Raw genomic sequence first — 12,314 nt, 5'->3', positions numbered from 1 at the left:
TAACGAACAATGACTTAGTCAAGGTTTACACATGCATGAATTACCCATAGCTTAGAAACTATGTACCCTTCACCCCCCCCCCCTCCCCACTTATCCTAGCCTTTTATGCTAAGTTGCGCCTTTGCATAAGTGTACACCTTTTTAGGATTAATTTTATTTGATTCTAGTTGTGCTTCAAGTACTTGAACGCGATGTTTACTTGTTTTCTGCACTTGGCTTCTTAGTTTCCTATATTCACGAATCATTGTCTCTGACCGCCAGTTAGTTGCAGATAAGTAATTGCCCAGTTGTTTTTTTTTTGCTTTATTATAGCTAGTACCTCCTTATTCATCCACGGCGCATTACGAGTGGTTTGGACTTATTTTAACGGAATAAATTGCTTGCTGAGTTTATCATATTTATTGTTCATGTTATAGTTCATAGCACTCATTAGTGTTTTTATTTTCAAATAATTGCTTCCAGTTAGTTTCCATAATCTTTTCACCAAAATTTATATCACCTTTATTAAAGTCATATTTTTGTTTGAAAAAGTAGCCTCATTTTTGGAAAGGACAACATAATCCCAACTCAATATGCGATGACCTTGCGACAAATCACCTAACGGCAGAGAGCTAGATAAGTTGATTACTCTAGTTGAAGAATCTGTTATAATTAAATCCAAAATGTTTTTTCCTTTACCATTAGATGTTTCAAATGTTGAAAAATCAACTAATTGTTCTAGGTTATGATTAGCCAAAGTATCAAGAAAAACACTTGCCGCACTATTTTGACCACTTAATAATTCGATCCTATCATCATCGTCGATCCTGTCATCCATTTGATATTTAGAAAGTTGAAATCACCTGTTAGTAACATACAACTGTGCGCTTTTCTATCAACAGCTTGCTTAGCCAATATAATTGTTTTATTTATATCATATATATGCGATAAAGGTGGTCAATAGACACAACCAATAAGAACAATTTTGTTACCGATTATAATTTCATACCATATTTGCTCGGAGTTGCTGTTGTTTAAGATCTCTCTTAGATGACGATTAGATACCTCATTCACGACTAAATCGCGCTTGATGTATATAGCAACACCTACACCATGACCAATTCGAATCTTCTTTACTAGTGAGTATTTGTTCAATTGAGAAGCAGATATTTCAGTAAACCATGTCTCAGAAATAAAGATTAAATCATACATGTTTATGTAACAGAGTGCAGATAATCGTTCATTCTATCCGGATTAAAAGAAATTGCGTTAGTATAAAAACATTTTAAAAATGTATTTTTAGGCTTAGATTTAGCAGATTTTATTTTTGTATTTAATGCATTTAAATAAATATTCGCAGGTAAACAATTTGATTCATTGTGTTTTTGCAATTCTGGCTGCTTGTGCATCTCTCCATTCGATGAAAGGATGCTTTTTGCGTCCATTGATTTCAACTTCCTGTGAGACATTAATGCATCGCAATTTATTGCTGCGGATGACAAATCTAAAGGGCTTGTCAAGGTCAGAATTAGCTGCTTTTCTTTCTGAGTTTAATATATTGAACTCACTTTGTTCTGCTGCTGTGCGGTATAAATATATCTTTAAAATTGATGCTTATTGTTTAGCCGATACTATAACGTTGTTTCTGATAGATACCGAATCAACTTCAATCATAAGAGGAGCAGGTTTACCAGAATTAAAGTTTTTTTTTTTTTTTGAAACGTTCAACTCTGACTAAATTGACTGATTTACTTAAAGATGCCATAACCTTTTTGAATTCCGCGGTGTCATCTTTAGTTATATCGCTTGGTTGAGTTTTTAAAGATTCAGGTAAACCAAACACAACAATTCTCTTTTCTCTATTAGTCACGTCCCTATTATGCTTATTGAGCGCGCTCACTACAGCTACGTTTGCTAATGTACAGGGTTTGCTGACTTGTTCAACTAATTTAGATGACAAAGTTTTTTCACCACTTTTGCTGTCTTTCAGGGACTTTATTTCAATATCCTACAAATCAATTCTATTAGTAAGTTCGTCAATTCTGGCAGTAAGTATTTTAATTTCTTAAGAGCTTGTTTAAGCTCTTCTTTGTCAATTTTATCAGCGTTTTCCAGAGCGTCTTTAAGCTGTTTTTGTGTTACCATTTTTAGCAATTACCAGTGGAAGCGATTTTAAGGTGTATATATATATATGAATTGCTTTCGATAATTCTCGATAAATACTCTTTGATATAGTTTCAAAAAACTCGATAAATACTCTTTGATATAGTTTATATCCGTGAAGTTTCAATAAACTTTTTTTGAGAACTTTTTTTTTATTTTTATTACTTATTTTTTTTATGTAATTGTATTTTTTTTTTTACGTAGTGGAGAGTAGGGCACCATGACACACTATTTTGCTTCGTAACAATTTTTTATTACGTTTTTTATTTTAGGCGAATGGTTTAATTTGAAGAATAAATTTATACCTTCAAAATAAATTCTATAAATTACCAAAGTATAACAGGTTATACTTGTGAGACAAGTTAAATTAAAATTAGAAATTTGTTTCAAGGTACCATGGGATTCCTTGAAACACACTATGAGCATCATTATAAAAGTAAATAAAAAGTATAAAACATAGAGAATAGACAGAACTTTTTTTGAAATATAAACAAATTAATATTTATAACCCAAATAATGCATCCAATGGTCCGAATCACATTTCAGAAGACCAGATAATACATTGTTTTAAATATCATTCTTAAGCGTCAACAAATAATGGCTTTGTATCGAAATGGGATCTCCTTGTGTTATATTTACATAAATCTTTTTAAAATTGATTATAAATATTAAAAGAAATGATTTTAGGAATTGTTTATGACATAATGGAGTACTATTCTACAGTTTTAGGACCCCACATAAATGCTGTATCAAGTTACCCCATACTTGCTAACAGAAAATAATTGCTTTATTTTAGTATCAACTTGTTTTTACAATGATTTTGTTAAAATAAGTAAAAAGCTTATGGATTGTAGTTAACAAAATGTTACTTACTGATAGACATATTGAATAAGGTACCTTAAAACTTATGAGCTTTAAAAACTAATAAATTACTTTGTCATCAAAAAAACACAAATTTCGACCTCTTGCAGGCCTAATGATGTCAAATGATATAATTTTTTTTAAAACATAGCTGTAGTTGTAGCTGCTTCACTATATAAAAGTGGTTTTCACAACTCTTAAGATGCCTCCACAATTACAATGTGTCATGGTGCCCCATTCTCCCCTAATTGTAACGTTGAATTTTTTTTTTTCTGAAAAAATAATGTTCAAAATTATGAATAAACAAACAGATTAAAAACCAGATGCAAAGCAACTATTGTAGTTTTATTTTATTTTGTTCAACGCAACTATGTCGTTTTATTTTATTTTGCAAAGTAAGCGTTATGTTTTTTAAATATTATATTTGCGTAAGTTTACTTTCATAAATAATTTTTTTACATTTAAAAAGTAAATTACATTTTGATGTAAATTTTTTACATAATTATAACCAAAATTACTTTTCAAAGTAGTTTACTTTACACGACTTACCATTTAAAGTAAGTTACAATTACAAGTAAAAGTAAAAATGCAAATAACTTTTACTTGTAAAAGTAAATTACTTTTTTAACTAACAGTTACTCGTTTAAAAAACTTAACTTAAGTAGTTAAGATGGCTCATAAAGAAAAAAAGCATTTTTTTAAAAAGTTTGATTTTTTTTTTTTAACATATCATTCTATGCAAAATTTAACATTCTTATAGCAAATATATACATTTTGCATGAAATACTTACTACTAATAGTTTAATTTAATATTTTTCATAGCTAAGTTTAATTTTTTATGAAATAAATTTCTTTTTAGCAGAAAATTTTTAAATAATATTCAAAAAAATTTTTGTCACAAAATTATGTCACTTTGCAATGACATCGCAAATGGCGGAAGCGTTTTTATAATGGTGAAAAGGAAAAAGGAAAAACGAAAAGAAATTATTTAAAAAAATAAAAAAGATAAGTTAAAATAATGTTAAATAACAAAAATATCAAAAGGTAAAAACGAACTAAAAGATTAAAAAAAAAACATAAAACAAGAAAATGAATAAAAAAGTAAAACAAATAGATTTAATAAAATAAAACAAAATCAATTAAAAGCGAGTAACAACTTAAAAGAAAAGAAGTTCGAAAAAAGTTCAAAAAAATAACAAAAAGAACTACTTAAAACAAAAATAATTCACTACAAGTTTCTACGCTTTTCTGTATCCGCCAAGAGTAACAAATATAATTTATTTTATTTTGTAGAAGTTTTTGTATTTGCCTTTTCGTAATTTAATTTTTGTTTTCGTTCTGTAGATTTTGCGCTTGCCTTTTCGTTTGCGTAAAGTTTGTTATTATTTGTGCTGTTGTTGCTAATGATTTTTATTGTTGTTATTAATTGAGTATTCTCATTTTTTTTTCTTCTTATTTAATTTATTATAGCTTAACCATTATTTTTTATAATTAATTTAATTTACACTTGCTTTCATTTAATAATATTACTGTTGAATTTTTTTGTTTTTGTCTGTTTATTTTATTTAGGTGTCACTCCAAAGACTAGTTTTTAACTATATGAGTGACACCTAACCTAATTTTGTAAAATTATAAAACTTTTAATTTTCAATTTTTGGTTAAATAAATGGATATATATGTATTTTTATTTTAAAATATTAAATAAATATCTAAATAAAGTCTGTATATTGTACAATATAAGCAACTAAATAAAACGGCTTTTGACTTGTCATGTATTGTGGAGTGCGTCTTGATTGAAGTTTTAGTAGCTTTTGATATCTCAAAACAGAATTTGGGAAAAAATCTTCTGGAGCAGGTGAATGAGCATCCATTCAACCTCAAGTTGATCAGTTCTTTCAGATGTACTATAACCTTTTATTCCTTCTTGGCATTTCTGATCACGATTTATAGTTTGTTCAATACATTGGTCAGATAGAACTTTGTTTAACGTACAGCTCGTTCTTCTTACGGAGAAGTTTCCATCACTTTCAAAAAGATAATAAACTATAAAGATTTAATTTAAAGCTATTTTTAAAACTAAAACTTGTTGAAATCCAAATAAAATATTTTGGAGTACAAGCTTGCATAAACTGTTGATAAATACTTGGATGAGTATTTATCAACAGTTTATGCAAGCTTGTACTCCAAAGTTTTAGGAGTTTGCATCATTTCGGTCCAATAGAAAGTTAAAAAGAGAGAATAACTCGGACAACCATATGCAAAAAACTACGGTAGCATTTGATATGTTGCCTCCAAATGAAGAGTCCAAAAAAAATTTTAATATTTCAATAAAGGAAAACCAAAGAGTGAAAGTTGGTCCGGAATTGATATTTTCAATATCATTTAACATATTTGAGTAATCATATAAAGTTTTGAAGAAATCGTCATCAAACAAGGATTTTAAATTGTCATAATTCGTCTAGAAATAATCGTCGAGATTCGTGTTTCGGAGTTATAGAGTTGAGAGAGGGTTATAACTACAAAAAGTAGCCTCCCCGACTGTAGTGGTCTTCTCGGTCTTGAGGTGAATAAAAAAAAAATTCACAGACATGAAGCATATTAAGGCAAACTTATTTACCTCCTTTAAACAGTTAACGAACTCAGGTGAGGAAGAGATGTGGTTCAAACGGCAAAGAAACCACCCACCGGCTATATCAGCTTCAGTTATCCAGTCTTGTAATCCAGCATCATTAAATCTTTTGCCAATAACACCTAGAAAAATATAAGATGTGTGAAATGCACCCATTTGGAGGACAATAAATCTTTTAAGATCAATATGATTAGGGTTCATCAGGATTTCCATCGCTTTTGCATATAAAGCTTGATCCATTGCAACGTCAGTTTCTGAGAGACCAAGATTCTCGCCTTTAGCTTTTGACTAGAACAGAAATTCAAGCACTGTGCTCAAGCTTGTAAGCTATTAGTTAATAGTAGGAAGATAGCTAATAGTATGGACATCTTCTGGTATCCTTTTAGGTGTAATTAGGTAGTTAAACAGGGGTCATTTATAGTTGTACGTAACAAAACCAATGATAATATAACTTTAAGGAAGTTATGGCTTGCCATTCTGTGTCCAATATACTAGCCATGAGTCAAGGGATGTCAGCTTTATTTGCAGCGTTTTTTTTCAACATGTTTGCTGCACTTTCCGTTGCGCATTTTGTAAGCGTTTCACATCCTTTTTTCAAAATGTCACGTCTTTTTTTAACAAAACATGGGTAAACCTTTTTTAGCGTAAACAAAGAAAACAAAGAACGGGGACAAATTTTATTTTTTAGATTTATTAAGTTAAAACTATTTTATTATTTTAATACAACATTAAGCAGCAATTATAAACAAATTTGTTTTTTAATAATGTTTATGAAATTTTAATTACATAAATTTTAGTAATTATATTTAAAACGTCTAATTTTACAAATTGTTAACCCCCCTTTCAATTATTTGTAAAAACTAAATTAATGTTTTTCGGTATTCGATTTATATAAACATGGCGGATATTTTATACTTGAAATCTTTTCAAAAAGTTGCATCTATTTTTGTCTCTAACTAAAGTTATAAGCAGTATCCAAGCGGCACGTAAAAATTTTTAAACTTCTTAAGTTATATGGAGCAAGTTTATACAAAAATTAAAATGTCCACTCAAAATGTTTAGTTTTCCTTTTTTTTTTACTTGTAGCGACCAGAATATTTAAAAATCAATATTATTTAAATTATTTAGTAAAAACTTATTGCAGATATGAGGTGCACGAGGGTGTGTGTACACAGACACCCTGGTGTGTGGGGTGGGGGGATTAATTTGACTAACAAAAAAAAATCCGCTTTTTTGTTCCAGATAAACCACCACGGCGTTAATTTTTGGCCAAAAGGACTTTTCCCATATCTCGGCAAATGCGCAATATTGTGATAGTTGTATTCATTTAAATCAAAAGAATCCGATTAAAGCATTTGGGATTAAATATTATTTTAATGATGAGTTTATTTACTGCTGACTTAGAAAAGAAAATTGATGATAGTCCTTTTCAGAACTCTTATCAGGCATCTAAAGCTATTTTTTGGGAACTTAAGCATGATGAACTTATTGCTGTCGACGAAGAAGAATCTATAAACAAGAGTATATAAACTTGGTCAAGAGACATTTTACTTTTACCAAATATATCTCACAATTTTATCAAGAAATATCATGTTAATGAGACTATATATATTGATAATTGTAAAAGAGGAGCCGATAAGCACTAAACTCTTGGCTATCGTTTATTTAAAGAAAATTACGTCAAAAATGTATGTGTTAAAGCAAATGTAAAAGCTTCCATAAACTTGTTTATTGTAAAGTCTAATGTTGCTGCTTCTATGAAACGTAAACAATACGAAGTTTTCATACACTTGTGCCAGTCTACTGGCGAAATACTTTATGCTAAATGCTATTGTAAAGCTGGTGCGGGGGAGGGGTGGCTGTTGTAAGCATGCTGCTGCATCACTATATCAACTAGTTGACTATAAAGAGTTAGAAATTAAAGTGGTCCCAGAATCCGAAACATGTACTGATTTTTACAGATATGGCATGTGCCAGGGGTATCATCCAACTCTAAAGCAATTTTGTTTTCAAACTTAAATTTTGAAAAAGCTGATGCTTTTAAAGACAAAAATAGTCTCGAAAAAGACCTTTAGTTTCAGGAACACGTTAATACCATGTTGTTACAAAACTTCAACTTTACAACTTCAAACACTATGTGAAGGTTTAGAAAATCTGCTAGGGGACATATATATCTTCAATAATTTGTGATAATAACTTTCAGACATGTTCCTTTTATAATTCATCTCTGTCAACATTTGTAGAAAATGAAATTGAGGAACATTTTAGTAAAAAAGATGACAGATTGATTATTATTGCTCTATTTGACAAATTAAAAAGTATGATTGATTTTAGTTGTTTGACCTTTGAACAAAAAGCATTTGTAGAATTGCATTTAATTGTTGACATTGAGGTAGCTAAAAATATTGAAGTCAATACAGTTAAACAATCTGAAAGTACATTATGGTATCAAGAAAGATGCAAATGATTGACATCTTTCAAATTTTAATGTAATAAATAGGTAGAAAAAATTTACCCAACATCCATTTAAAAAAAGCTTTACAAACTAAAAATATCAAAGTAGGAGAAAGCTGTATGTGGGGAAAGGATAATGAAGAAATAGCAATAAAACTATATGAAAGCATAGCGAAGTCAAGTGTTACTCGATGTGGGTTTTTTATAAACCCAAATTGCCCTTGGTTGGGTTGTAGCCCTGATGGAATAGCTAACACTGAAAAAGTACTTGAAGTGAAATATCCTTCTTCAAAAAAACATTTAATAATTGAAGAAGCGTGTCAAGATAAAAACTTCTATATTAAATTTAACAATGGTGCTACAAAATTAAAAATAAAGCATCCCTATTATTATCAATGTCAAGGCGTAATGGCACCAACAGAAACTTAAACAATTGATTTTATTGTGTACACAGAAAAATCATTGAACATCGAAACAATAGATTATGATGCGGAAATATGGAATACAATTATTTTTCCAGAGTTAACAAATTTTTATTTCAAATTTATTTAACAGAAATATTTAAAGTAAAATAAAATTTACAAAATATTTATAAAACTTTTCTTATTTTGTCTTGTTACATTATTTGCTATCAGCTTTTATTAGAGGTTGTAGAAAAGTAACTAAATAACAAACTATGACCTATATTTTGTTCGTGTCAGCAGCCATTGAAAGTGGAAATGTGTTTTGTAATATTTTGTAGTTTTTGATTCTTGCAATTGCACATTCAACATGAATTCGCACAGATGCAACTCTTCTTGTTTCTAATTCTTTTTCCAATGTAAGTTGGAAATCGCTTTCAAGAAATGGTGGTATGTTGAGGCTTTTTCCTTTTGGTAAGTCATTTATGATACAACCTCGATCTGCCATCAGACATAATTTTAGTATGCCACAGTGATTTGTTATTTGTTTATCGCTTGATCTTCCTGCATATAAATTAGAAACAAATGTAGTTGCACCACTTGGTACAATACCAATCAAACCTTTTGCTGTATGGTGATGTTTATATTTTGAGAACATTGCTGATTGAGTGCAATTAACTAGTTGGCATCACAGTAAAAGTATGAAATATTAAACCGTATTGCTAAATCTTCTATAGGAAAAGCGAAACGAAGTCAAACTGGCACCATAAAAAAATTCCTTTTCAACATTTAATATAGACGATCTTCCTCTTGTTTTAGATGAAGAAGTTTCATTTAAATCATCAGAGATAATAGACATTGAACCCCAAAAATTGAGTGAATATATTTCTGGTTCTAAAAACTTCATGACTACTTTAAATAGTTCATAATTTTCAAAACCTGTGTAAAATTTGAAATGTTCTTTGTTATGTTGAAACCTTTGAACTGTAAATTGTGATAGAAGTATTTTTTCATTGAGCTTACATATAGCTTCTTTTTGAGTGTTTACTAACTGTTATTTTTCTTTTATAATGTCCTCAATTTGATCTTTAAGAATTTTATTTTCTTGTTTTAATTTCTCTTTGTAGCTCAAAACAGGAATTGACAGTTCTTCTCTATAAGGTATTTGTGTTGTTTAATGTATGGTTTGTGTTATACCCAAGAAAAAAGTTTTAAGAAAGTTATGGTTTGACTAACCATAACTTTCTTAAAACTTTTTTCTTGGGTATAACATAAAATGATAAGTTTTTATTACACTTAGAATTATTAAAACAGTTTGGTACACAACAAGTAGAGCCACGACTTTTTGAACTGAAGTCAACTTCAGTGTTAAAAGTGAATTGAACTTCCGTCAGTATAACATTAAATGATAAGTTTTTATTACGGTTAGAATTTTATCATAAAAGAAGTAAAAGATAAGTATGAGTTTATATCTGATGACTATGTATATGTGTCTATGTATATAGTCTGTGTGACTTTTTGACTAATTTTCAGAAAACTGGCAGCCATTTTTGAAAAATATTTTTTTTTGTTATTTGATTAAAAAACAAATAAACTATTTTTAAGACTTTATCTTGAATGTTAAAATGTAACTGTTATACAATTTTTTATTTTTTTGTCACTTGACATTAAAAAATTTTTTTTTAATTTTATAATTGATAAAACATATTTCATAACAATAATATTTATTAGTAGGTATAAATATATATTAAAACAGTATGAAAAAATGTTTACAAATATCTTAACTTGCAATGTGTGACTGGCTACACATCAATGTTGTCTGTGTTTAACAGAGAAATACATTCATATCATTTTATGAAGTAAGTTTATGTTTATGCTACATTATTTTGTTATTAGGATATTTAAACACTAAATATTACATTTTATTTTATTTGGCTGAAAAAAAAAATGCTTGAAAGTTTTTGAAGTTCCAAGTTTTATCTTTTTATTTTTCGATCTTCATAATTTTTTATATTGTATTGTTTATAATAATTATTATTTTTACTTTTATATTTTTGTTTTGTTTTCTGTTTTAATTCGTATTCATGAATTTCAAAGTTATGTTCATTAAGTTTTAAAATTGTCTGGATTTTATTCCTAATTTTTGTATACTTTGTTAACAAATTGTAACTTCATTAAATACTTTTATGAAGGATAAATTTTCTACTTGGTTACATGTTATTAACTTATTATTAAGTTGATAAACAAGTTTATTATTGGTTATAACAGTTTCATTGAAAGACCTCCAGAAATGTAAAGACTGGTACTACTCTGAATAAAATGTGTAAACAGCTACAAAAAAGTTTTTTAGGAATTATAATTAGCATATTCAAATGACTATTTAAATATGTTACATTATATAAGTAATGAACTGAAGTGTCACAAATTTCCTATTTTTACAGATTTAAATATTTTATATTAATAATTTTTCATACAAATGTTGGTGTCTTAAAAAACTTTCTCTCATTTATATTCATTAATATTTATATGATGCATGTTCAAAAACAAAAACAATTTGTTGTTTGTTTTTCAAAGTTGATAAACATCTGGTGCAAAGTATCGAATATACTTATTATGAGGTTATAGTCATCTGATACAAGGTATCAGATTATTAAAAACCTTGATGTTTGTGTTAAGGTTATTTAAGTAAAGCCATGATCCAAGCGAAGATGCGGAATCCCAAAAAGACTCCGGATTTGTATGTTATTTCAAGTATTGTGAATTTCAAAATAAGTATCACAGATGTAATGACTTACAAGGCTGCTCAGTTTTATGGCTTTTTATTAAAAACTTTGTGCTAGCAAACATCAATAAGAATAAACAAACAAAAAATTTTTTGGTATCATTTTATTTCTGAAAATCCTTTTGCTTTTTAATTATATCTCAATTTAATTAATTTGAAGTAATTTGTTCAAATTAATTAATATATTTATTTAGACTTGGATTTTATTCATATCATTTCAAGATATTTTCATATAACCTTCATAAAAAAGATATTCAAAATATGAAAATAATTTATTTCTATTGGTTTTTATAAATATTACCTGTTATAAAACTATCAATAAGATGATACTTTTCCTAATGTTATGCTTTTTATTATTTTTTTGAATAAATTAAGGTGTAGATGTATATAGTAGTTCTATTGGTTTAAGGTTAAGTTATTATATTGGTTTAAGAATAAATTATTCCATTGGTTTAAGATTAAGTTAAGGTTAGCTATTTAAATCACAACATATCTAAAGCTAGGCTGTTCAACAAGCTATGCAAATTACAGTGTGTGTAGATTTATGAAATAGAATTTACAAATTGAATGAAAATAGCACATGTATGATAAATTGATAGGACATTAGTAATTTTTTATTTTTGTTTTTTAGGTATTGGCAGGCTCTACTTGACGACTTACTTTCCTGTAACGAAATCAAAAGAATCTTCAACTGCAAACCAATTTAAAATAATTTTCATAGCAGCATTTTCTAAGAAAAATTTTCCCTTTATTTTATTTACTAATTAGATTACTTATAATTCATAATTTCTTTAAATTATTTTTGGAGATTGTTTAATTTTGGCGATTTACAAAATTTTAAATTTAAAAAATTATTTTACATATAGATTTTTAGTTTTTTAATAATTAATTTTCATTCAGAAGTACAATTATAATTGGAGTAATATTTTTCTGAAAATACCAATTAGAAATTATGTTATCAATGTGAAATTATAATCTCAAGATATAATTACTATAACAGTAAGTGTGAAAACACGCTCAAACCCACAATCGGAGATTTTTGAAC

At 27.9% G+C, this 12,314-nt stretch overlaps 1 protein-coding gene and 1 long non-coding RNA gene across 2 annotated transcripts; one reads left to right on the top strand and one right to left on the bottom strand.

Annotated features, from left to right (window-relative positions):
* Positions 1-8,767: 8,767 nt before the first annotated feature.
* Positions 8,768-9,394, bottom strand: LOC136092057 (uncharacterized). The gene is made up of 2 exons (XM_065819775.1): positions 9,247-9,394; positions 8,768-9,165 (listed from the first exon to the last, which is right to left on the bottom strand). The coding sequence occupies exons 1-2, from the start codon at positions 9,392-9,394 to the stop codon at positions 8,768-8,770; spliced, it is 546 nt and encodes a 181-aa protein (XP_065675847.1).
* A 368-nt stretch (positions 9,395-9,762) lies between these two features.
* On the top strand, positions 9,763-12,009 carry LOC136092335 (uncharacterized). The gene is made up of 2 exons (XR_010644352.1): positions 9,763-10,346; positions 11,901-12,009. It is a non-coding gene; the product is annotated as an uncharacterized LOC136092335 (long non-coding RNA).
* The last annotated feature ends 305 nt before the right edge of the window (positions 12,010-12,314 follow it).

The sequence above is a fragment of the Hydra vulgaris genome, chromosome 15 (genome assembly GCF_038396675.1).
Source record: "Hydra vulgaris chromosome 15, alternate assembly HydraT2T_AEP".
Classification (NCBI taxonomy): Eukaryota; Metazoa; Cnidaria; class Hydrozoa; order Anthoathecata; family Hydridae; genus Hydra; species Hydra vulgaris.
The sequence above is the reverse complement of the archived record's forward strand: the minus strand, read 5'-3'. Positions and strand labels throughout refer to the sequence as shown.